Source organism: Cupressus sempervirens, chromosome 6 (genome assembly GCF_028749045.1).
Source record: "Cupressus sempervirens isolate cs-2001-9-10 chromosome 6, ASM2874904v1, whole genome shotgun sequence".
Taxonomy (NCBI): Eukaryota; Viridiplantae; Streptophyta; class Pinopsida; order Cupressales; family Cupressaceae; genus Cupressus; species Cupressus sempervirens.
In genome coordinates, this window is record NC_143123.1 from 453,566,006 (window position 1) to 453,593,931 (window position 27,926).

At 32.8% G+C, this 27,926-nt stretch overlaps 1 protein-coding gene across 1 annotated transcript; it reads right to left on the reverse strand.

Moving 5' to 3' along the window:
- Positions 1 to 2,733: 2,733 nt before the first annotated feature.
- On the reverse strand, positions 2,734 to 3,705 carry LOC149553035 (transcription factor bHLH148-like). Its single transcript, XM_089789830.1, has one exon. The coding sequence runs from the start codon at positions 3,650 to 3,652 to the stop codon at positions 3,095 to 3,097; it is 558 nt and encodes a 185-aa protein (XP_089645956.1). The 5' UTR covers positions 3,653 to 3,705; the 3' UTR covers positions 2,734 to 3,094.
- Positions 3,706 to 27,926: the final 24,221 nt, after the last annotated feature.

Below are 27,926 nucleotides of genomic sequence, written 5' to 3' on the forward strand. Positions count from 1 at the left end.
GAGTGTTCTTTCTTTGGATTATTTTATCTTCTTGAGTAGCATGTGTTACCTTTGAGGTAGTTTTGGCTATTAGGGGTACCTTGCCTAGGAATGTTTTATGTTTGATAGCCGTATGTGGATCGTTCATTATCTTCCCTGTACGGTGGGAGTGGAAGCCTGACTAGGTAACCACGCGGTTGGGAGGTAGTGCCTTCTTACCATTTGGGTTCCCCTCACATTGCTAGCTATTGGATGTTCGTTGCAGAAGATGTACCTTTATCATTCTTATTTCTTATCTTAGAGACTTCTTTTCAGATGATGTATATACGTTATCATGTATCATGAAGTATTGTATCTATTCTCACATACCCTGTGACATGTGCAGTGGATGTTATTTATTGGATGTACTTTCATTGTATTAGTTATACTTATGCTTTGCTTATGCGATTATGTATCTGTTATTTCTTTATGATCTTGAGACATTGTACTTGGAACTTAAACTAATTAATTTAAAATTATTAAATGTGACTCAACGTAAAGGAACTCTTGAGGAATTGAAACTATATCTGTATTTGCATATGTGTATTTGATGTGTATGTTCTTATTGCTTCCGCATTAATGTTATCTTGATGTTGTTTTAAAAAAAAAAAAAAAGTTCAGTAAACATTGTAACATGTTAGGTTTATTTCTCTTGGGTTCCCAAGCGGGGCGTTACACATGAACAAATACACTACATGCATGTAGTAGACTCCTAACAAGGTCAACATATTTTACAAGGTACTTTTGATTAGTGGATCATTTTTTAGGTATTATCCCCACTAGAGTTTTCCCTTGGCCATGGTTTCCCTAGTTAACAAAATATGATGTAATGAGTTTCCTTATTATAAACTTGTTATTATTTATCATTTTACTATTAGGCAAAAAGTAGTTTGTGGAATACTAATTCATCCCCACCCCCCTCTTAGTATCCCCTATTTCTAACAAACATAATATCAAATCGCACCAAAAATGTGCTTAGTTAGCTCACTTAAGAAGAGAAGATTCATCACACTATACCTTTTATATATATATATATATATATAGAGAGAGAGAGAGAGAGAGAGAGAGAGAGAGAGAGAGAGAGAGAGAGAGAGAGAGTAAGTAATGTTATACAAATTTTAACATTACATGATTTTATTGACAAGATATTAGAACTTCTACGCACCTCTCAACTAAAAAGTATGTGCTTGTTAATTCAATGATCGAAGATGATGTAGTTAGTGTGTGTTGATCTAATTATAAAAGATGGTCTACTTGTGTGTTTGTCAACCCACTAATCAAGCATTGTGTACATTCCAATGTTTTAAAGTAAATCTAGAATGTATGATATTTTTATCATAATTTAACTATATAGGTTTTGAGTCTGCATTCCAATGTTTTAATGCGAATCTAAAATATATGATATTGTTATCGTAATTTAATTATATAGGTTTTGAATCTAACTCTTTGAGCTACATTTTATGAGTAGTGGTTATGAAGAACTCATCTCTTGTGAGAATGAGAGATAATTTCTTGAGATACGATTTTGTAGTTTTTGAATCAAACTTATTAACCTAACCTATGTTTCATGAGTAGTTGTTCACAAGAACCTGTCACACATGATAATGAATGACCATAGAGGTGAAAGACATAGAGGTCAGTACAGAGGAGAACGAATAGGACAAATAGGGAGAGATAGGTATAAAAGTTGTTGAAGAAATTTATCTAGACAAAGCCAAGAAAGGTGGTAAGAAAACATATCCTGATGTAGATTTCATTGTCAATGACATAATCTACCAACCATGAGAATGAATGGTACACATACCAATCTTCTAGGCATTTTTCATAGAGATGAAGTTTTGGGCCTTCCAAAGAAGTCTTAATATGGAAACTACAATCAGCTCATCATATCTTGTATTTATTAGAATGATATCTCACACTTACTAAAATACTTTAACCATGACATGAAAACAAAAAAAAAAACCTAAAGAAGAGTGATTAGACAAAAGATGTTGTCATTGCAAACAAGATACACAATAAAATTACATTATGTCATTAAGTGTTTAACTCAAAAGGATCACTAATATCAATTATATTGATAGTCTCAACATGGACATTTTAAATTGTTTGAAGAAGTAAAGATAAATAGGGTTGCAAATATTTCCATCAAAGTACACAACAAAATTTTCAAGTTAGAGAAAAAATAAGATAGAGAACTTTTCAAAGTACACAACAAAGTTTCCAAGTTAAAGCAAAGTTTCAAAGTTAAAGAAAAGGATCAACAATGCCAGCCACTTTTTCTAAATCTACATATAATCTAAATCTACATATAACACCAACAGTAAAATAGGACTACCTTATACTCTTTGAAAGAGACACCTAAACTAAAAGAAAGAAAACATGCCTTACCCACTATAGTTTTGAACTTGTGACTGACTTTTAAAAGGTCATCCATTACTAAGTCACCTTATGCTATAATTATCCATGAAAATTAAAAAAGAGATATACTTGGTATGGCGTTCTGTTTTAAACTCTTTTTGCTCTTTTCAGCTGACCAGATCCCATAAGGCTATTTAGCTCCCATGAGTTGTTTAACTTAAAGCATTCATTCACATAATTCAATGCATTGGGTATTACTTAAATACCAACGCACATGAAAAATATGTTTAATCAGTCCAAAGCAAAAGATGCATATTATCCTTAAAAACACACAAATCTGACAAATGATGTTAAATATATACAACAAATGTCAACACTACATATTTTATTGAGGACAAAGACGGTACAACTTTTAAGCACTTCATAACTGCAAAGGTAGGTATGTGCATGTTATACTGAACACTGATAGCTATGGTAGCCTGCAAACACAATCAGATTAATACAAGGAATACAAGCGCCCAAAATAAGCGAAGCAGCATTCATCGATTGTAAGGAACGTTTTTGCCCTTTGACAGGGACTTCCCCAAAAAGAAACCAAAAAATGTACAGCTAAATTAGCCTACAAGGAAAGCCGGGTCAGATTCACCAGACGGAGAGAAAATACAAACTCTATCTTGCCTTCCTATATACAACAGATCATTCCAAAGACAAATTTAAGCTAGTTGCTGGCCGGATCTATCCACAGCTGAAGAGCACTACTCGATCTATGAAACTCTCCATCCACACACCGATCTGTAAACTCCGGGGGACAAAAATCCGCTAGGGCTTGCATAGCATGAACTTGCATTTGAAGATTCACAATATAATCCGCCGTCTCCTGGAAAAGAAGATCCATATTCTTCATCTCCCTTCCACCAGGAACAAGCCTCTGCAAAGCCCTAACCTTTCTCTCAACTTCACTTACATTTCTACCGTCCAGTTTAAGAACCCTAAGCCGACGCGCAATAGCCATAACGCCATGCTTTTTCACCGGCTTTGCTCTGGATCTGATGGATTTCAAGGCCTGCTTCATGATTTTCCTGTGAAGGCGGAGGTTCAGGGCTCGACTCCACTCGGAGCCTCTCATTTCGATGGCCGTCTGAGCGAGACTAATGTCTGCCGCCATGCGAATGGCTTCTTTCCTCTTCTCTCTGCAGAAACCTCCAGATCTTCTCGTCACATTCTTCAATGCGGGAAGAAGGTGACTCAAGAAGACTCGAGCTCGCGACGTCTCCATAGCTTTCACTTAGGTTAGTTAAGGATTTGTGTAGGCCTGGGGGGATTATATATAGGCGGTTTGTGTGGTCCAGCGCAGAGTCACATGGAGGGAGCAGCTGCTGACATTTCAGCAGCGCCAGCGCATACCTCGAAATGTTCATGAGACCTACAGCGGCCTCACTCATATGTATTTTTTTAATATGTTCGCACATGCTTCCTAAGACTCTGTGTCGGATTGTAATTCAGAGCTCTGACGACGTTGTTTTTTAATTGAATATTATTTTATTTTTATTTTAATGAGTGGAGCTTCGTCTTCTGCTTGTTTTCAATTTCATTATCAGTCATAGGCGGCTCCTTGTTTTGGTCATCCGTAACGAGATTTCTTTTCCGTATGCAAAATCTTTAAGAGCAATGTTTTGGAACGTGAGAATTATGTATGCACTATTTAAGTTCAAAGCTATACAATACAATGAGGACTTCACTACAGGAGGTTGTGTAAGAGTCACGGGGATAGGACTTTTCTTCATACAATAGGGTACTATTTTTCTTTATTATGTCTATACTAAAATATAAATTTGCATATCAAAATGGTTTATCGACTAGTTTGATTTTCTATATTAAATTAGTGATTTTGCATATTAATTTAATTTTCAGTATAGTGGCATTCTTGTTATATTAATCTAATATTTAGAAAACTATAGTAAATATAAATTGATTACATTAAGTACATTTTTTTTAAAATTTAAAAGCAGTCAAAATTTAGGGGGTTGGCCCATAAATAGTTAAACTAGTTGACTACCAACAGATTACCAACAACCAAAACAACCCCCTACCACTTAAAAAACAAAAACATATAGTTCTAAAACATAACTAAAAGAGTATCAACAGGCCTAACATTCCCTGTATTAAGTCTAGAAAAGTTGCGTAAATAAATGAACAAAGGCACAACAGCCTTAAACCCGGCCAAATCCAAAAACCAATAGATAAACAACATTAAAAAACAGGAGGAGGGAGCCATTAAGGCTTCTTGGCCTCTTTCCTCCCTAGGAGGATATTTGCCAAATTTTCTGCAAGGAAGTCAAACAATAATTTGGAATTCTCCTTCGGCAAGTCTCCCTCTATATCTTCTAGCAAGTGAAGAGTAGTGGCAGCAGCATGTGTCACTTTAACAATAAACTTTGTCAAAAGACGCATCCTTTCTTCCAGTGCATGAATTCTTTGCCACACCTCATCGCTAGTCGTCTTCTTGGTGTCCATATTACCCTCCTGCATGTCGCCCAAACCACCATCTGCCTGCACCAAAGTGACATCCTGCACATTCAAGGGGTTAGCAATATCCTTGGGAGGAACCTTAATAGTGGAGGAAATCGTTTTGGGGGAGGGCACACTATCCATCATATCAGGGAATTGGTCCCGGGTTAAATCCACACACCCCAACCCAATGATGGTCGAAACATGTGACACCTCATTGTTCTCCCTCATCCCACCTCTTGAACTAGACCGTGATGAATTCGAAACCTCCTCCTCCTCCATTCTCCCCTCCCTGAAATTCGGTGCCTTCTCCTTCATCCTTCTTTTGGGACAACCTGTATCATCTGAATCCAAATCCTCCTCTTACAAGGCCCCAGCTTTTAGCTTCCTCTTAGCATTGGACTTAGCTAACCTCTCTGACCTCCTCCTTCCCCACTCCCTTCTTCCTCTGACTCCTCTGGTTCCTTCTCTCTCCCTTTCTTTGCGGGGGGGGTGGGCTTCAAATAAATAGGGGACCCACTAGGCAAAGGTTGTGGGGTAGGGGCACTGGGGCCCATGATCCTAAGGGAAACCAGTTGGGGTCCGGGGTTAGGATGGGCAAGAATATCAATCTCCACAATCCTAGGAGGGACTAGGGCCAGGTGGAATTGATACAGTCGGAACATTAACCCTTGGTGTAAAATGGTAAAATTGACACCCTTTCTCATTTTTTCCTTAACATCAGTAATCGAGTCCACTAAATCATGCAACAGAAAAAATGGAATTGAAATAACATCATGGTGGCAAAAATGGTTTAGGAGAGCAAAGTGGTAGTAATAACAGACACCATACCTCCCTTCCAAGGTTAAGTACTTCATCAATGTCAAACAGACCTCGTTCCATGGCTCAGGGAACTTCTCCCACATAAAACCACCTCTATGCCAAATTGGTTCCTCACCCTCCAAAAAGAGGCATTGTAGACTCGCTTCGTCGACCACCCTAGTCACATTTTGCCATTTTCTTCCCTTCATAGCCAAACCCGTCACCAGGGAGATGACTTCCTCAGAGATGTGGAAAGAGATACTATTTATCGTAACTCTATGGTCCTCCTAGGAATTGACAAACTACAAAGAACAATCTTCATCATGCCCATTTAGTGCCTCCATAAATGGAATGAAGCCACCTTCCTTTAGCATATACCATACTAATGGCTTCCTAGCACTCTCCTCTATCATGGATGGCTCAATTTGCATCAGGTCGCCTCCCATCTCTACAATTTTCCCTAAACCTCTCGTCTCCTTCCAAACCTAGGAACACTTGCTAAGAATGACTTCACACTTAGGCAAAAATCTAATATACCTTAAATGGACATAATGACCATTATTTTTAGTATTTAAGAGATGCGATGCGTCACAGTTCTTGTGACATGTTTAGTGATTGTTTCACGCTAAAGGGAGGGAGGAAGAGGCTGGTCTTAAGTGAGAAATGGGCAAGATGTAGGAGGTTGAGATGTATTTAAAGCATATTTGTGTGCATTAATAGTTTAGTAAGAGTCTATGTAATATACATTAACTAATCAAATAATGAAATACAAATTTGGACTAATTAAAGCTTGTTTCAGAATCATTATATCTAGTTGTCAAATAATGATTTGGGAGGAAAGCATTGTCAGAATCATTAAATACATTTGTTACTAATAAGAGATGCGATGCGTCACAGTTCTTGCGACATGCTTAGTGATTGTTTTGCTCTGAAGGGAGGGAGGAAGAGGTTGGTCTTAAGTGAGAAATGGGCAAGATGGAGGAGGTTGAGATGTATTTAAAGCAGATTTGTGTGCATTAATAGTTTAGTAAGAGTCTATGTAATATACATTAACTAATCAAATAATGAAATACAGATTCAAACTAACTAAAGCTTGTTTCAAAATCAGTATATCTAGTTGTCAAATAATGATTTGGGAGGAAAACATTTATAGATTCTATTGCCTACAACAACATTTGTAATTAGGCAAAGATATGAACAACAAATCTAGAAAGAAGCTTTTAGAAATGCTTCAAATTAAAAATAATAAACAACACATATATTAATAAAATTCTATGTAATATGCAACATTCCTAATTAGGAAAAAGATCATTGTGAACAATGTTATCTCTAGAAGTTGCGCCTAGACTGGATTCTAACTCAGTCAACTTTGAGTAACATGGAAACACTCTTGGGTATTGGGTGTACCAAGGTTAGGAGTGAATATTTGGGTTATAGGCCAGTTCCTTATGATGTTCACCTATTGACTTCTTCAAATTGAAATTAAACTTGAGGGGAAAAAGGGATAGAAGTATTGCTTGAAATTAAATGCTGAAAGTAAAAGGGGTGATGCACCAAACATTAATATGAGGATATTGTTGGAATAACACAATGAGATGCTTTTGAATAGCTAAAATAAGCACAATATTGATCACTGGGAACCCATACATAAGTATTTCATAAGAAGGAAAGCACTTCAGACAAGGGGTTAAGGGGAATGCTAACATTCACAGTTTAACTATTTGAGATAAAGCACAGATTCATGACTTATGATCTGCATGAACACATCCAAAACTCTCCTTGCAAATAAAACTAAGACATAGGTTCAAGGATTCAAAATAGATTACAAAAGTTATATCATATCAGTAATTTAAGTAGCAGAGACACAATAAGGACTTCTAAACTATTCCTTTATTTAGATTTCAAAGGTAGTTCCACAACCTTCCTTCAGACTGATTGTAAGAAAAAATGCAAGAAAAGCTATGGACTTAAAAGAGATCATGATAACATCAATTCTACACAGAAACTCCAAGAATTCAACCAACTAGCCCCTTTTCCACATTTTGGAAATCCTTATAAAAAGAAGGATTGCAACAAGCTTTAGATGGGAGGGGCACATGTCAACAAATTATTGGAAAAAATACCAATTTTTCCAAAAAACTACCTTTTTACATTCTCTATATTCTAGTAAAAAACTCGAGAGGTTCATGAGATTCACTAGGTGATAATTGTTGTAGGCAAGCTTTAACTAATTCTATTCCTTCCACTCCCTTTAATCATGAAATTCTTCTAATAGTATCAACTAATAGAACCATGGCATCTTCAACTACTCATACCATGTTCATTTCTTATCTTGAGTTGTTTAAAATATCTAATTCTTCGTCTTGATCCCTCGGCCTTGCTTTATCTAGGATTGGATCTCTATTTCTCTATTCTAGCTTTGCAACCTGAACCTATCATTCTCCACCACCTTTGGTTGATTTCATAACCGTCTATCCAACGAGGTCATATAATAGTTGAAAAAATCAACTTTAAACTTTGACTCTCAACCTCTTGATACTACAACCTTACGACACACTAGAAAGGAAAGGCCCTTCGTAACATCTTACCATGAGAACCCCAGCTTCACGATCTTATGGTCATCAAAAACTTTCCTTATATCACAGCATCACGAGCTCATGAAAATAGCTCTACGACCATATGACAACTATGTATCGTGGCATCAAAACATATCCTTTACTTTCCTATGATCTCACGATTGCAACTATCTAACTATTGGTGTAGCTTCAACAGTCAACCTTCAGACTTCTACGATGTCACAATAAAGGCTTCCATAACATCGTAGATTCACTTTTCATCTCTCACGATCACTCGACAATAGCTACACCCTCTGACTTTGTAGCATCAGAAGCTTTATATTTTGTCTTTGGCATGCCATCGGGCCCCCTCTATTTTAGCTTTAAGATCTTACAATCACTTAGTTTGTCATAGCTTTAGAAGGCTTGCTGAGACTCAACGATGTCGCGACCACCCTTTGTCGTAAGATCTTATCTTCACATTATGTTATTTACGATCTCATGATTATCCTGATCCTACAATCACACAATGTTGCGATACCCTCTTTGTCGTGGCCTCAGAGGCTTCCTCATTTCCTTTCACGATCTGACATGTCTTTATCACACCATCAAACTTTTCTTGTTCTAGCTTTATGACCCTACAATTGAGACTAACCTTACGATGTCACGTGATCTTACGATTAGCATACCATCTTACTCTTAAGCTTTTTGCCCTAAGATCTTACAACATACCATGTATCATGACATTAGGACTTGTCATCCTTGTTGGTTGCTTACGATCTTACGATTGTCATTTTCCTTCACTGACGTAGCATGTTATCTTCCTTTTGACTGCCTACGATCTTACAATCATGGCTTAGCAAAGCATCTTCGTAGCTTCAGCAGCTTGGTGCTTAACCCTGATGATCTCATGAGAAAACATAGTCGTAACTTTGACACCTCGAAAGATCAAAAGTTTTAGCCTTTATCGTGACATCGCAGCCTCAACATTTGGTCTTTATGATCTCTTGAAAAACTGGACTTCACAACACGGGACCTAAAATTTTTACCCTCTTGATCTGACAACAAGGCACAATCGTAGTGTTAGAACATTAGGGTGTTAGAAGTCTTTGGCTTCATCGTAACATCACAAACTTTGTTTAACCTTCTCACAATCTTATGATTGTTCTTTACTTCGTACCTTTGCACCCTTGTTGAAGAAAATCTACCATCTCACGATACTCCCTTTGTCATAAGATTGTGATACATTCATTACATATCATTCTTACTTACGATCTTACGACTGCACGATCTCACAATCATACAACCAGACGATATCCCATTTTTTGTGTCTTTGGAGACTTCATCATTTCCCTTCACGATCTGACAATCACGGCTGTCATAGCATCTCAAGTTCCATTTTCTTCGTAACATCTTAGCTCCTGCACTTGGTCTTCATGATCCTACATCTGTCGTGCCATCAGGCCTCTTTTATTTTGGCTTTACGATACTCCGATCAAGACAAACCCTACGATGTCACGACCAAACGATCATACGACAATCGTATCATCTAAACGACATCGTAAGATCACAACCCTCTTTCTTCCTTCATTAGATCTGATGACAAACTATTTGTCGTAGCCTCGATGCTTCAACTTTTCATGGCCACCATACACTTATGATCCCATGATTGCATGATCACACGAACATATGACCATATGACAAGGTGTAGCAACGTAGCATGAAATCCATTCTCCTGTGATCTCACAATATCCATCTTAGCTTCATTAAACCATACTTATGATGTCATGAAATGATGATCTTATGACTTAGTGTAAGATCGTACCCTTCATCTTTTATCGTGGCAATCATATGGTAAATCATAACATCGTAACTCATTTGTTCAAGCTTCTTGATCTTACGAACAAGTCACTTGATGTATCATCTTACCTTCATAGCATCGAAACTTCAAAACCTATCATAGCATCTTCAACCTACTTCTTTCATCTTGTGATCTCATGACATAGAAGACATCATAAGATCGCAACCCTTTCTTTTCAGCTAATTGTTATCAAATGAATGCATTCGATCAATAATCCTTTGATAACTTGAAACTAGCTCACCTTGCGACCCGATGACAACACGAAGCTACGATAGGCTAGAAAAGATTGCACCATCACAACTTATTCTTTGATTGCTCCATCATATAGAAATGTTGAATTAATCATATTTTCTTTTATCGATGACCTTATGCAACTCATTCAAAAAGTGACCCTACCACTTTTGTTGATTCTTCGCCTCATCCTAAAGATGTGCAACATGGCTGCATATTATTTGTCATTCCTTTTCTCTGGCTGCACCCTCTAAGTCAACCAGGACATGTGTCTCTTCTCCACTACTTCACAAGCTTAACTCTAGGTGAGTCTTAACCCCTTGCAGCTATGCGAATATGAAGAATTGCATGTTTGTAACCTTAACCATGGGATTTCCTTAACTCTGTGCGACTTCACAATCAAAGAATTTTTTTTTGCTTCGCAAATTATCTCTTGGACTTAGCATTTAATCTTGCGACTAAGCAACATAAGCTTTCGTGCCTTCATGATCTAAACCCAGGGTCAGAGCTAACCACTTGCAACTGTATGAACAGAGGCTTTCGTGACATCGCCATCCAAACCCAGGGTCAGAGCTAACTTCTTGTGACTACACAAACATGGATTTAATCATTTTGAATGACTACATTGCATTGTCTCTACTACTTTGAAGATTAAGCCATAACCACTCACAATAATGCGAACATGGATCTATCACAAGATCGCAACTTAAATGTTGAGCAACGTTTGATGATAAGCATACAACATGTGAAATCAAAGGGTTAGTAAACTTAGGGATGTAGGAGATAAAACATGATTGGTCCTTTTATGTATCCCTCCCATGCATGCATGACATTTAATGAACCAAATATAAGAATGTGGATTATGGCTAGGTCACCCTAGATGAAAAGAGGCTGGTTAACATTTCTACCCATTTTTGCACAATGATAAAAAATGGTAACAAACAACAAATACAAAGATCATTGTGAACAATAAATACAAACAAAGGAATTTCAATTTGAAAGGAAGCTTTTAGAAATGCCTCAAATAAAGAACAATATATAACAATTAATAAAATTCCATGTAATAAACATGGACTAAGCTACAAATCATTATGTTTAACAAACAACAAATATAGGTAAAGGTTTTTCAATTTGTAAAGGAACTTTTGGAAGTGCCTAAAATAAAGAACAATATGCAACAATATGTTAAATTTTTTTGGTGTAATATACATTGACTAAGTCTTGAAAACATCAAACAAGAAGAACATCCAAAATTTGAAGTTTCATGACAAGTAACATGGACCAAATGGCAAAGCAAAATGCTACATATAAGGACCAACTTTGGTCGAGTTTTGAAAGTTAGTCTAGTCTACATTCGTCATTTTCATATGACAATAGATATATACATTTGATTGCAAAAAAGATGTATATAATAGCAAAAGGTTCTATATAATATACATGGTTCTTTTGTTGAATGCAATACATAGCATACGTTTTTGTTGTCCAAATGTGATGTCTGCAAAATTGATAACATGGTTAGTGCAAGTACAATAACATTTAACATTGTAAACTAACCTAAAATACATTCAATAATTTACCACTATCTTTGATTAATTTCATATTTTCATCCCAATTTTATTTGATTATATTTAGCTTTAGATTCTATTACAATTTATTTATATCAAATTTGATAATTTTACATTTACATTTTATTTTTATTTCCATTTTAAGTTAACATGAAATTTGTATTTGATGTATAATATTTCATTAATTTAAAATTGTAAAATACTTTTTAAATGTTTAAATATTAAAATATTATTTATATTTTACACCTATTTTAAACTTTGGTTAGGATGATATCTATTGAAAATAGTATAGAAAAAAACTAAAAAAATAAATAAATAGAAAATAGGGAAAAAATATACAATTTTTTTTATCTTTACCTATTTTCGGTCTAAAGAAATTATTGATTATATTGACATTAACTATAAATCTAATAAAATATTTTTTGCAAATAAATTTGTATGCAACCTTAAGTAACTTCCTACCAAAGTTTTAAAAATGTAGATATTTTAAATAAATAAAAGAAAAGACTTATATAGAAAAAATATATCAAGTAGAGTTTGTTTAATTTATTACTTCTAATGGAAGCTTTTGGGGTAGAAATAAATACTCTTTTTGTAAATCATCTTTTTCATAGCTATGATAGAAGGGCAAGAAGAAAACTAGCAGACAAAAGTGCATGTGTTTATTAGCTAGCTTGATAGAGATGTATGTGAAACATGGAAGCAAATAAAGCACAACAATATCAACTTTATTGAAAAAGGTATCGTCTATGTTCAAGACATAATGCACCAAAAGTCAATAAAACAAAATCCTTAGATCTTTGAAAAGATAGTGATTTTTTCTCAATTTTGTTGTTTTTTTATTACAAAACATACAGATCATGAAGAACAAATGCTGAAAATTTCAAGAAAATCTGTTGTGTTTTCAATTTTTTCAATTGTGGTCAAAGGTGCATTTTATTTGGAAGATAGTCAAATCCATTGAAAAATATTGTAATGCCTCACCAAGGGATCCAAAAGAATTAACCTAAAGTTTTACTAAGTTTGTCAAACATTTTTTTTAAAGAACAACATGTACAACAATCATAATGTAGTGGAAGCAATAACATACAATCATACATAAGCAAACATAAAATATTACATTCCTTAAGGATCCCAAGATGTTGAGTCACATTTAAATTTTAATTAATATTAAGTCTAATAAATAACACATCCTCGTGAAAGAATAATTACAAGTCCAATCCATTTAAATAATATACATTTGTTTCGAATGCCACTTGGCAATAAAATTTGGAATGCACAATCATCTACTATACATGTCACAGAGTATGAAAGGCTGAAAGAATATACATTTATAAAATATATTACATCATCCCTTTCGGATCCATGAAACAAGATACAATAAAATAAGTGAAATCATCCATCATAAAGATATAATCATCCATCATAAAGCTATAATCATCCATCATAATATACAAAGATAGAATGAAACAAAATGCAGACAAGGAACTCCAGCCACAACATCAACGAATGGATCTCAAAGGTAAGAGTAAAAAGCACTACCACCCGACTGCATGGTAACCTAAAAAGGCTCACTCCCATTATGCTGAGGAGATAGTATCAAGTCCCAAATAGGATATCAATCCCAAAATCAAAAGTAATATCTAAGTCAAGGAAACCCTCAAAGTAATCTAACTCAAAGGTTTCAAGATAAATCGACATCTAGACCTAGAGGCAAACGAAGACATGTAGGGAATCTACTATGCAAGCAGGCAAGTGTCATCACATGAATCAATGCTAGAGTTACCTTGGTAGTCTAACTTGACCCCAGCCCCCTAGTGACTCTATGTGGCACTAGTATCCTTTTGTATTGACAAGGCATACTAACGATGCATGGTTGCAATCAAGTGTTCTCTCCACTCCCATCCTAGTCTGTACTAGCACTCAAGGCATGGGTGAGAACATACAAAGATTCTTATTAGGTTCATTTTATTCCCCTTTAGTGTAGTGTTTTCACTTATTGAACAAATTACAATGGGTTACCTTGATAGTCACTTTGGGCCCTAGCCTTCATTGCAAGCCACTTCCCAACATTACATATAGATAACCTACCCTAAGCTCATGAAATCACAAATAAAGAATCATAGTTTTTCCCTCAGTCCTATACAAGTGATTGGGAAACATCAAAAGATAATTCACAATAACCCATCAGTTCTTCACAAGAAATTGGAAAGCATCCCAAAAATACTGATCGAAGACTCAGAAAGGTTAAGTCAAATATGTCATAACATTCATCTCATTATCCCACAAGGATACTAAAAGCAAAACAAGCAATATAACCAAATTCATCATAGAGCATACCAAACACATTACCATGGTTGAGTTTAAAAGATCAAGATCAATTCATCATAATATCACAAACACAAAACTTCCAAGCCTTTGGTAGACATCCTATAACCAATCAACACTCTAGTCAACCCAAACCCAAAACATAGACAACATATAGAGAATAGTGTGGTTTCATAGTTTGGTTTGATTTGAAAATACATAGTTGAGTTAATAGTAAGGTTTAAGTATTTGTTTCAATGTATGTTTCAAGTAAGTGAGATATATAGTTTACCCTTACAGTTTAACCCATTTTTGATATTTGAATAAAATGCACAATTACCCTTATTCGATTATAAGTCAAATATTCTAAATTAATTTAAAGGTAATTATTTATTGAATTATTAAAATAATAATTTAATTTTCAAATAAAATAATTACAATTTTACTAAAATCAGTAATAATAATAATAAAATAAATCTAGAACTTCATTAAATAATTTCCATTATTAATTAAACTAAATTAATTAACAATTATATAAAAATAACTATATTAACAATCATTTATTATCTATTAAATTAATAAATATTAATAAAAATATTTAATGAAATTAATATTAAATGATAATTTAAATTAATAATTAATAAAACTCTCAATAATAAAATTAATAATAAATGTTATTAATAAAATAATAATATATATATATATATATATATTATAGAAAACCTTTATATATAAAAAAGTTAGATTTGTGATAATGGATGGCCATAGGCCTGCTACTGTAGCTGCCCTACTGCCATGACAACAAGCGTACTTGCTGTTCATGACAATAGGCTTGTCGTGCGACCTTTAATGGCTGTTGGTAGCCTGTGCTATCATGCAACCCTTAATGGCCACCGATAGCCTGTGCTACTGTGGCAAGGGTATGGTGGGAGGTGGGGGTTTGATGGCCTCGCCTCCCCACCAAATTATATATATATATATATAAAGGAATAACAGGCCCCCACGCACCCCCCCCCCCCCCATACTTTGATAGGAAAAATACAGCAAACCAATCAAATTTTTAATTTAAGATTTCCATTTCATTTCAAATCTTCTTGATTTAAAACTAATCTCTTTCATAGATACAGAACAAGGGTTTCCAATAATTTCAAGCCTCACATATACAGAGAAAATAATATGAGTACCAGTAAATGTAGATGGAAGATTGAAAGATTCATTATGAATGAGATTTGGAAAACAATTCAAGAATCATGAAGAAGATAGGAAATTCGAAGAAACATAAATCGTTAGATGAATAAACATGAGGACCTACCTGGTTCTGATGCTGATTCACGAACACCCAAAGATTGTAAGAGAAATCTCATCTCTCAAAACCTTCTCCTTGAAAATTCCCTTCTCCAAAATTTCCAGTCCCTAGAAAATGGACCCTCAAATGCTGATAAGGAGTTCTCTCCAAAATTTGAGGCATTGATTGTGAGATCACCCGAGGGGACTCCTTGATCACAACTTTTTAACTCTTTATTATCTTTTTTGAAACTTCATGCATATTTTATGCAATTTTAAATATCTTTAACAATTTAATTTGCTTTCTCTTTTTAATTAATTAAGTATATTTTAATCTCATGCATAAGCTTTATGCAATTTAATTAAAATAAACTTTATTAAATAGTTGCTTACTCTCTCTTAATAATTTTCAAAGCATTTTTAATATAATATTTATTAACTTAAGTAATAATATTATTTAGCATTTATTTAAAAATGATTTCCTAAATATATTATTATTAAATTAATTAAATATTATTACACTCTCAAATTAGAACTATAATTTCCTCTTTAAAATTTAATTCTTTTTATTTAATTAATTTCTTAATTAATTAAATATAATTAAATACTGAAAATATCATAATAATTTTCCATTAAATTAAATCATTAATTTAATCTTTTAATTTGACTTAATTAATAGAAGAATCACCAAAGACCTATAAGAGGAAATATGCAAACCCATCATAAAATACCACATATAAGATCAAACTCAAAGTTTATAACCACGAATCTATGTCATACGATGAATTCAGAAGGGTAATCATCACATATACTTGTCCTAATTTTCTAGAACAAATGGGTTTAAAGGTTAGGATTTGGACTCAAGAATTTATCTCCCCTCTTATCATTGAGATATTGCAATAGGGTACATTCATCCTGGCAATTTAAGGAAGTCGATACCCAGTACCTACAATTTGCATAAAATCCACACATGTACAAACACATATATTCTAAACCAAATAGGCAATGGTAGGAAGTGGTGCATCATGTAGATCCCGACTAGCAAGTGACTACAACTCTCTTTCTTAACCGCATCAGATACGTCATACATAAATAAAACATACACACACACCATACGCATGCAGTATGGGGTAAGTATCCATAGAAAACACATATAAATAATCCATCTAACTAATATCATCAAATAATTGAAATCACTGTAAATAACCATTATCAAAGTATAATCATGTATACATGAAGTATCTAGTACCAAGTAGTCTCATCATATAATCAACTGAGTATGAAACAATATATGATAATATGAAAGATAATGCTACTAATCATCAAGCATAAATTGGCCTAAAAAGAGTTCGGTAATAATGAACAAATGTAAACTAGGGGTAGGCACTACAATGCTTTAGGCTTGCAAGAAAATCCAATGCTTCCTGACTCTACACCTTAGTTGTCGACAAGTTGAGAAAACACATTTCACATCTTTATGAGATTTTGGAAATAATAACAAAAACCCTACATTAATATATATTAAAAACTTGGCACTAGTTTTTACTTGTGATTATTCAACAAGAGTTTTTTAGGTGGGTGCTCACAAGTCTTGCAAGTACTCAACAATTTTTTTAAACTATATTTTTATTTACTTTGATAGCCAAAGGTCTTCTTTGGAAGCATTATTTTGGACCCACTAATATCGTTAGGCAACAATGCTTGAAAGTAATATGGTTTCTAGAGGATCAATATATTTTGAAGAGAGTTTTCAACTCAAAATATTTAGTTTCATATAGCTATTTTGATGGCTAATGACTCATTTAAGATATGTGCAATAGTAGCACAATCCTCCCACCTAGTGTTTTGGCATCTGTTAAAAAACCAATGAATGGGAGGGGCATTAGAGGAAGCTTTAGGCTTTCTATTTCCTAATCTATGATCACATAGCCTTTGGGCACATTTTCGTACATGAATATTTTTAGTTTCAACTAGAAAAATTGATAGGAGCCAAAAAAGAAAGTTCTGGTGAATTTGATGGACAAAACACCCAAATTTTAGTGGCTTTTGGACTATACAATTGCATGTGTTTTGGCGGTGCCAAAAAGAATGAAATAGATTTTTTGTTGTAGCATTGGAGCCTATGGTGAGGAAAATTTTGAGATTTTATGCTCATATTTGATCCTTTATTGTGCTATTGGTTGATAAAATTTTGATACTAAATGATCATTGTGTATGTCTTTGAAATCTTGGAAAAAGATTATGATAGGGATTTTATATTTCTTGAGAAGACACCCTTTTAAGGTCTTGATCAACCATTCAATAAAGCTTAGAGAAATGACTAGAACAGGGATTTGATATTGTTTGAGCAAAATCCCATTTCAGGTTATGATCACCCATTAATTGAAGATCAAAGAAGTGTATGGAATAGAGATTTGGTTTTGTGTGAGAAGAAGCCCATTTTGGGCTTGGAAAAGAAAATCAACAATGATTAGGAGAATTTTGATTCTCTAAAAGCAAGCCAAGAGGAGAGTGAGATAGATTCTTATTCTTGGGAGCTCGCTCTGGATTTTTCACTGCCTTGGCTTCTTCTTCTTCTTTTAAAGATCCATTTGTTACTTCTACAGGGACTGCTCCTCTGTTGTATGTGGAAATGTAGGATGTAAGAAGGAAGTATGTTGCCATGCTTGAGGAGTAGAGGTTTTGGCATGAAAAATTGGAAAAACATGGGTGCTTTTAATTGTAGTATTATAATCCTTTTTGTGGGAAGGAATCCAAAATGTTCCTTTTGGAATAATGGGTAGTCATGGTATGTTGCAGGTTTATAACTCTGGATGTATTGCTTGATTTGGGTTTTTTTTGGTTTAGTTTTTCCTTGAGATTGAACTATTGAGTTTTTTGTTAGAAGAGTATAGATAAAACATAAGTATGGTTGAGGCAGGTTTTCAATGGGATGACTTAAATGTTGAAAAGCACAAAATATTCAAAAATGATGTAGGGTGAAAGGGATAAGTCATGAACATATGGAATAAACTCAACTTAACCTATTGCCACCTCCCTACTTAGAGTCACACACAAAAGCTTATACACAAATCAATGAAACTATAGTGAACACAAGGTAAGATGCAACATATTCATAGGTGTAATTATTTAACTTCACATATAAAGAAACCACAACATGCTTGACTATGAGGTCTTCTAGATTGGGACCTTATATTGAATTTAGAATTTTAATTCTGGAGTTCACACTCGCATGTTTAGTTTCTATTCTCTAAGAATACTACCTTCCTACATCTATCCAAGCTTTTCTTATAGCTAGCTAAGCCACAAGTGGGCCAGTCAAGCATTTAATTACAATTTAGGCCCAATTTAATTCTTGGTAGAGTAAACCAAAATCTGAGTAAAAGATAACATAAAATCATGCACACTTAATGGTAGGTCCATATGTGTGTTAAGAGTTGGCTCCTAACTATGCAAGATGTCGCATAAGCATAGGAAATTATGCCAAATAGAACAACATGCTACGCTAGATGAAAATAACAAGAAAATAGGGACCACAAATAACAACACAAAAATTGAAGTAGATGAAAAAATAGAATTTGCACACTTAGTGTTGAAGTTGATGAAAGGTCAACCTCATAGGTCCCAAAAATCACTTGCATGTGAACACTTGTCACAGAAAGAGAGAAGCAAAAAACTATGGAGGCTGGAATTGTGAGATCCATAGATGAGACATTCTCGATGAGGAAAAAAAGATTGCTATTATTAAAACTAAATTAATAAATTACAAAGAGATCAATCCTTGTAAAAGGAGGTCAAAATCCTAACAAGAAACTAACCTAGGTTGCATGATAATAGTTAATAAAATAATTAATTATGATATGCCCAAAGTTTAGCTAAAGTAAACTAGAGATAATAAGTGACTTAATAATTAAATCAATATGATTTAATTAATAAAAAAATACTTTATTACTCTAACACCCCCACCCCACCCCCACCCACAAGATAAACTTAGGGAGTAGCTAAAAACCTAGAGACTACTATTGAAAGGAAATTTGGGTCTCGACAACAAGGCCTGGTGAGGTACGCAAGCACAACCAAATCTTTGAAAAGAGGAGAAATAGAGAAAACCACATGGGAAAAATCGTACTCCAAAAAGAGATGGAAATAATACTAAAAGAACTAGTGAAGGACTAAAGAAGCCTCCAAACTAGGGAATGTCCCAGAAGATAGGAACAAAAGATGATCACGAAGAACACCACTGAAGCATGAAGCTGCAAACACTACCAAATTGCTGATCTGAAGAACCTTCACTATATAGAACATGACCAGGTAGAGAAGACTAATTTTGAAGAGCTGATCAATCGAAGATGGAAGGTATCTTCATGGCCTTCAAAAATAAGAATGCAAGAATTTTTATATGGTAAATGATTAATCTCATCGAAATGCATAGGTATCTAGCCACTAAAATTGCCCAGTACATAGGATCAAATATTGAATACATAGCTCACTCCATTGAACCAAGAAAGCAATAGAACCAAAATAACCCCCCTATAATGTTGTGAGCTAAGACATGAACATTGAAACTGAATCTATAGAAAGAAGAACCAAGAACATCGAGAGTGCAAAAGAAGTACAAACACCTATAATGACATGTGTCATTGACACATCACGAGGCTAATGCCATGGAAGGAACATTCACTTGACAAATGAAGATGGTGAATATGGCCAACATGAGACTCCATAAGGCACTTTATAATGTAGTGTGAGTACAACAAAACACAAAGATATGCAAGATCCCGAAATGCAATAGAATGACACTTTATCTTAGTGTGTTTATAGAAATACTACAAAAAAATGTCAACAAAGATCAAAAGAGACATAAGACTGATACAATAGATAGTACAACCCATGAAAAATCATCTGAAATAACAAAATCAATCTCCAAACCTAAAATAACCAAGATATCCATCAGAATACAAAATAAAAAAATGAATGGGATGTGCCTGGAGTAGAATCTCAAAAATAGAATGTCTCAAGATATGTCTCCCAAAGTGCAAAATAGAACCTCTGAATTTGAATTCATAAACTAGAAACCAAACACCATCAAAAGTCAAAATAAACTATACTATCATGATGAGCTTAGAATCAACTTTCTGACAAGATCTCATTTGCAAAAAATGGAGATTGGATGAGCAAGTTATGGCTAAAAAACTACATGTAGGTCAAAAAAGCATTAGAAGGGCAAAAAAATTTCAAAAAATATTGCCTTGGGATCCATGCCAAAATGCCTCATAAAGCATGTATATCAAATACCATAAATTACCTTGGGAAGCATATTATCTTCGTACCAAAACTATCTTGATTTGTGTGCAAAAAGTTATATTTGTGTGCCAAATATCAGAAAACCACAACCTTAGGAAACATGCCAAAAAATTGATTTTTGAACAAAAATCCTCGATTTGCATGCCAAAAATAAAATAACCATCTTGGGAAGTGTGCAAAACAGAAAGTCACTACATCGGGAAGTGTGCCAAAATCTAAAAATTGCCATCTCACGAAATATCTAAAAATCAAAAAACTGTCGCCTTAGGAAATGTGCCCAATCTGGAAGCAATATTATTTTGCCTCAAATTCTAACTATGTCCAAATTGGAGAAATTTTGTATGAAAATAGGGGTTTTTGGGCACTCTAAGCTCAATTGTGATGTCCATTTGGGCCCAAAGTGACCCAAGAATCAGTGACCCCCTAGATTCAATACAAAATAATTCTAGAAAATGAAACCCTTTGAAAGAAAAAGCATAGATCTAAAAGCCAAGCCAAACTTCTCATAAACAAAATAGGGGCATGGAGATTTGGAGCTCCAATGCTATGTCAAAGTTGATGAAAGATCAACCCCACAACTCCCAAGAATCACTTGCATGTTAACACTTGTCACAAAAAGAGAGAAGCAAAAAGATATGGAGGCTGGAATTGTGAGATCTATAGATGAGACATTCTTGATGAGCAAAAAAAGATTGTTATTATCAAAACTAAATTAATAAATTACAAAGAGATCAATCCTTATTAAAAGAGATCAAAACACTAACACGAAACTAACCTAGGTTGCATGATAATAATTAATTATTATATGCCCAAAGTTTAGCTTAACTAGAGATAATAATTGGCTTAATAATTAAATCAATATGATTTAATTGATAAGAAAATACTTTATTACTCTAACACTTAGGAAAAGGATCTAGAACATGTCCTCGACATGATATTAAGTGCACACAACATGAAACCAAAAGCAGTAACAATTACTTTGTGAACAACAATCTAGTATAGAAAACAAGAAATATTTTTGGTTGATGCAAGATTGCTCAAAGACCCAAGATGCTCCTATATCCAAAAATCTTTGACACTTTTACTATATTTTCTTTACAATATTTCTAAAAAATCCAATGAAGCGTTTTAGGAAAATAATGAAATGGGCTTTGCTACTCGTGTTTTTAGCTCATCTCCTTCCAACTCTGACAATAACATTCCTCAAGCCTTTTGTGCATAGTCCAATGGGCATAACACCTACATCTGGTCACTAATGTAAAGACCTAATGTTAATTTATGGGTGAGAGTGCTTGACATAAAGATGACCATTAATAAGAATTGTATGCCACCACCTTTCCATTTAGTGTATGCCTATGAACAACTCCACCACCTTTTCATTCAATATATGCATGGGGAACAACTCCACTTTTTAATTTCAGCCCAATTTTTGTATCAATAAATTATTTTCCCACTTGCCTAAATTACTCTCTACCAATCAAATATCAAATAAATAGTATTTTGTTTATTTTAGAAATGTGTTCTTAAAACTAAACTTTTAATAGAAGTTCAAAGTGTAAAATACTTTTATTGAATTGGTCAAATTATTATGGTTTTATCATCTACATGAATGCATAGGAATTCCTCCCTACGGTAGGAACCAATAAAAAATCACGGTCTTTAATATCATTTTGAAATGTTTATGATATTGTTTAGAAGTCTTTTTCATATATTACCTTTAAATTTTTCTTTCTTTCTTTATTAGTTCGTGCTATAGGTAGGATACTATAGTATTCATTGAATTCTATTTTGTTGTTCCCTTCAACCAATCAAAATATAGTATTTTTACAATTGTTTTTACTTTTATAATGTTTCTAATTTTTAATTCTTTAGTGAAATTTATTAAAAATCTTTCATTTTTGTTCTTATTGGCTAGTACAATGAACACTTATGGGTGGAACATTTTGTAATATTTATTTGATCTCAAAAGTGAAATAATTTCCTCAACTTTAGGCTTTTCTGGAAACTTCTAAAAAAATCCACATATTTTCTTCCCTTCTGACATATTCTGGAACATTCAAGTAATTTGGCATTCAACTTATAATTTGCATGGTATTGAGGCAAAATGAGAAGATAGTAGAGTGTGATTGTTAGCAATATAGTTTGAATTTATTGGGTTAATTAAGCTAGGGAAAATTGTGGAGGTGTATATGATCAATGCATGTGCGAGTGCTAACACTAGCACTGGAGATGGAGATTTTCTTTTAGTTTCATTTTTTAGCTTTGTTTTTATGTATTACAAAATTACTTATTTACTTAGCTTTTAGTTATTACTTCTCTAAATAAAAAACTTTTGATTTATTTTTTTTCATATCACTTATTTTTTTCCTACTTACTTTAAATTTTATCTTTGAGTGAGTTAGAGACTCAAATCAAGTTTTCTTACCAATGTACAACAAGCCCTTAGCATTAGTCTATGTCATATGGATATATTAAGACTTTGTTAGACTAATTCATTACCTGTGTAATTCATTTCAAAAGTTGCTTGGCCTATGCAACTTGGGTTTGAAATGTTCACAAGCTTTTCTGTTAGGCTTGCAAATCTTTGTAACTTGCCTTTTGGTATACTATATGGGAGAATTTTTCGAGTTTATGAAAATTAGAGAAATCTATGAAAGTTATATTAAATGACTTTGAGAACCCATGTTGCCTAAGTAAAAATGTTTAAATTATCTATGATTGCATTTATTATTATTTTTAAATATCAAAAAGTTGTTTTCCTTTCATGAACCTACAAACCCAGAGAGTACTCTATATTATTGGTTTACAACTTACGTACAGGTCCTATTTTTCCATGTGGAATATAATAATTTAGTAGTTTACACCATAATAATTTGATAATGATTGGTTGAGACAATGATTTATGATTTTTTTGGTATTCTCCATATTATCTTCCCTTCCAACATATTCTGGAACATTCATAATAATTTTTTATCCAAAAAAATCACAACTGTCGTAGTGTATAATTGAGGGCTTCTCAAATTTCAAAAACCAAGCTCAAATGCATTTCAATCTAAGCCTAAGATAAAGCCAATCAATTGGAAGATTTTTTTCGCTGCTCATAGGAATAGAAGTTAGGCTACTAAAGAAGGGAAGTTGCAACCTTCTAGGACTAAGCTTTTCGAGAACAAGAAAAAAATGGTATGCATTCTAAGCCACATTCTTTACCATTTTGATTTCTGAATTTGAAACATGTACTATAAATTTTGTTTGTCTCTGATATGTCACACAACCAAAAACCAATGACGTTAACACAAACAAAACAAATGATTTGCACGAACATTTATTTCACTAGAAAAGCTAGCAGAGGCGCTCTTGGTTAGATACCAATTAAGATGACATTATGACCTTGGAATCCTCCTATAGCAACACACAAATCATTCCATCCATGTTACCATCTGCATTGTTGTCTCATTTTTGCCAATATCGATTAGGATTGATGACTTTTGTCTGTAAAAATTGCTTTAATATGGATTGTGGAAGGGTTTTGAAATTGTGGATAGTCTTAATATTATGTTTTTTTTTTTTTTGTGTATTGTCTTCCACAACATATTTATTCTTCTTTTTTTATAGTAAAATAAATAAACCTCTTTCAAAGAATGTTTACTATTGCATGTTTTGATTGGTTATTTTAATGGGTGATAAGTAAAAAACTGTAGTCTATTTCATTTCTTCATATACAGTCTCGTTGAGAAGAATTATTTTGGACAAAATAAATTTGATTTCTTATTGACATATTTAAGCATTAAAATATAAGTTATTTCTCATTAAATTCACATTAAAAATATTTTTTCCTTTATATAATCATTTAATTTTATACAAGTGTAATTTTATTGTTCTTTCTTTTAAGCTTGGATTTCTATAAGTTTGTTTATAATAAGTGAAAGAGGTCTTTTTATTAAAAATGACTATATTAAAAAATATGAAGATTTCATTTTAACACGTGTTAAGGTTATGTTTACAATAATGCAATTTGAAGGATTTTTGTATTCTGCATTTTACTGAAAGTTTTAGTTCTATTCATTATTAAAAATATATTTATATATTTCATCAACTCATTACTTGTAAAATAAAGTACAAATTTAATATACATTTTTCTTTACTATATCCCAATGTTAAATCTTTCTAATTATTAATTGTCATTTCACAAATCATATTAATATTACTTCTTCATAACCAATTCAAATCACATCAAAATTACTAATGATAGGAACTAAATGTGATGCATCCTTGTTTACAATTAGCCCTTACCTCATTATTTATCATCAATTTTTATATTGCAAAAATAACTATTACATTGAATTACTAGAATATAATTATAATAATATATATAAAATTACATTATATAAATAATTTAATAATAAAAACTTTCTTAATATTATATCATCTTATATTATAGTACCATAAACATTTTATTTATTTATTTTTTCTAATTAATTTTTATTTTTTTTAAAGAAATGAGAGATTGAAATATTTTTTATTCAAATCATCTTTTATCTGCATTATTGTATGACCACAAAATTTATAATAAAATAAATACAAAATTAACTTTCCTTCAATTTCATTAGTCTAAAATTTGAAGACATTTGAGCATATTTGTCACACCACCCTCTTCTACAGTGAATGCATATAAAGATTAAAACAATAAGAATTATATTAAGTTTTAATTCATTCAAATTGAAGGAAAGGACTACTATCATTGAAATAGTAGGAAATGAGTATTAAGCACAAATGACTACACAATATGTGAGTTAAATAAGAAGCATGGTGCCTAAATGAAAAGGAACAATGTGAAACATACACCATTTAAAAATAGTAGATGTGATTATGGAGGCAATAGAATGTGATTACAATGACATGACATCCTTGTCTCAGAGTTAACCAAAAACTTGCATTTCATGGACCAACTTCAAACACAAAATTTCCCCATGTAATACTCTACCAATAAACTATCATAAAACACACACACACATACACACACGCATGCACACACACACACACACGCATACACACGCGCACACAGACACGCGCACACGCACGCACACACGCACACACACATGCGCACACACACACACACATGCATATGCACACGCACACCCCCACACCCACCCGACCACCACCTGTCCCTCCCTCCCCACGCCCCCCGCTCCCCCCCGACACACACACACACACACACACACACACACACACACATGCATAACATAGATACAAATGGATAAGAAATAAGGTAAAAAAGAAACCTTCTTAAATTTTGGAAGGGTTGTTTGAACATTGCAAATAAATTTGAAAATTTTAATTGAACATTGTACTCATCATTTATGGTCTAAATGTTTTTTCTATGTTTGTTTACTTAAATAGTATATGATAGTCAATCATTGTAGGGCTGTATATAACATTGACATGGATGGGGAAAAAATTAAAGCATTATGTTACAAAGATTGAATGTATATACTAGTTTTATGAAATTAGGGTTAGGCCCCTCTTGTACTCATCTCATTTTGGTTTTTGAATATATATTTGGCCTTTAGTGATTTTTTATTTTGATATTTATTTTTGCACTATCAATAATAAGAATAAAACACTTACATTTTGAAAACACATCTTGATTTAAACAAAAATGAATAAGGACTTATGTTATCAACTCTAGATTATATTTAATAGGATGATTTTTAGAAGAAGAAGAAGAATACAATCGAATATAAGATAGTTAAAAAGTAGTATTTAATTATCAAAATATAAATAAATAATTAATACAATTTATAAAAGATCAAAATTATAATTCTAAGTTCTATGAAAACACAAAATGAACAATAGAAATCATGTAAAGTAATTTAATAATAAAAACATCTAATAAAATAAATGCAGAATATAAATTTTTTATTTTATTTTTAATATTACAATAATTTAATTAAAAATTTTCTAATAAAAAAATAATGTTTAATTTTCATTCAAAAATTGTCTTATATATGACATTTTTTTTCCATATAATTCTTAAGTAAACAAATAAAATATATTTTTAGTGAATAAAAATATTATGTACATTTATTTATAAATAATATAACTTTAAAAGATAAAAAAACTAGTTTGAAGTAAATGTAATTTGTATACAATGTTTTTAAAAATATCCTTTCATATTAATATAAATCATATTAATGATAAGCATAATAGTTTTTTTTTAAAATTGTTAAACGGCCCAAGCCTTAGATAATATTAGATTATAAAATAAATTTTACAAGATTCTCTGTTCTGACGGGCACTGGTAGGAAAGAATGGAGGGAGAAAACCTCCAATCTAGCCGGGGACTAAAGTCCTTTATTATACATAAAATAAAAGGGGCATACCCTAGTGAGGAAATTAGAAAACCTTTTGATGATTAAGTACATAGATATACAACAATAGATTAAGGAGGGGACCAAAAGAGCTCAAGGCAAGCTTCCATTGGGATGCAATTGGGTACCTAAAAAAATAAGGGGACAACATAGACTAACCACCATTTAAAGTTAGATGCTAGGAATAAAACAATAAAACCACCTCTAATTTGTTAAATAATCCAGAGATTAGCTGGATAAACCAAAGGCAAATTAGCTGGAAATCATCCTTTCCGATATATGATGTTTATCTAAATGATGGTTAAAGTTGGATTTAATTATACAATAATTATTATGCTAATTTGATGCGTGAACTTGCTATTAACACTTTATTAATTGTTGTTGAGTAATAATGTTATAATAAATTTCATTTATCCTCTGTATTCTATAATATTTGCAAATAACACTGGATTTGTGTTACATATTCATTCATAGTGACTACAATTTTTAGGATTAAATTTATAATAAAAGTTCAAATTATAGATTAAATGATGAATATCAGTCATCGAAATCAAAGCCATCCGTCATTGAAATCAAAGCTATCCAACACCCATTCCAGACTAGTTTATATTTGAAACACAATAAACCAAATAGGGATAGTATATTGATATATTCTGCATTTACAAAATGATCTAGTCGACCTCTGTTGAATACTTGAAGACTTTGTATAATGTATTATAATATAGCTGCTTTTGAAAATACATCTAGTCAACATCTTTCTTAAACT

What these genes read in the sequence shown, in the direction of transcription:
- LOC149553035 (XM_089789830.1), bottom strand. Translation starts at nt 3,652, where the DNA reads ATGGAGACGTCGCGAGCTCGAGTCTTCTTGAGTCACCTTCTTCCCGCA.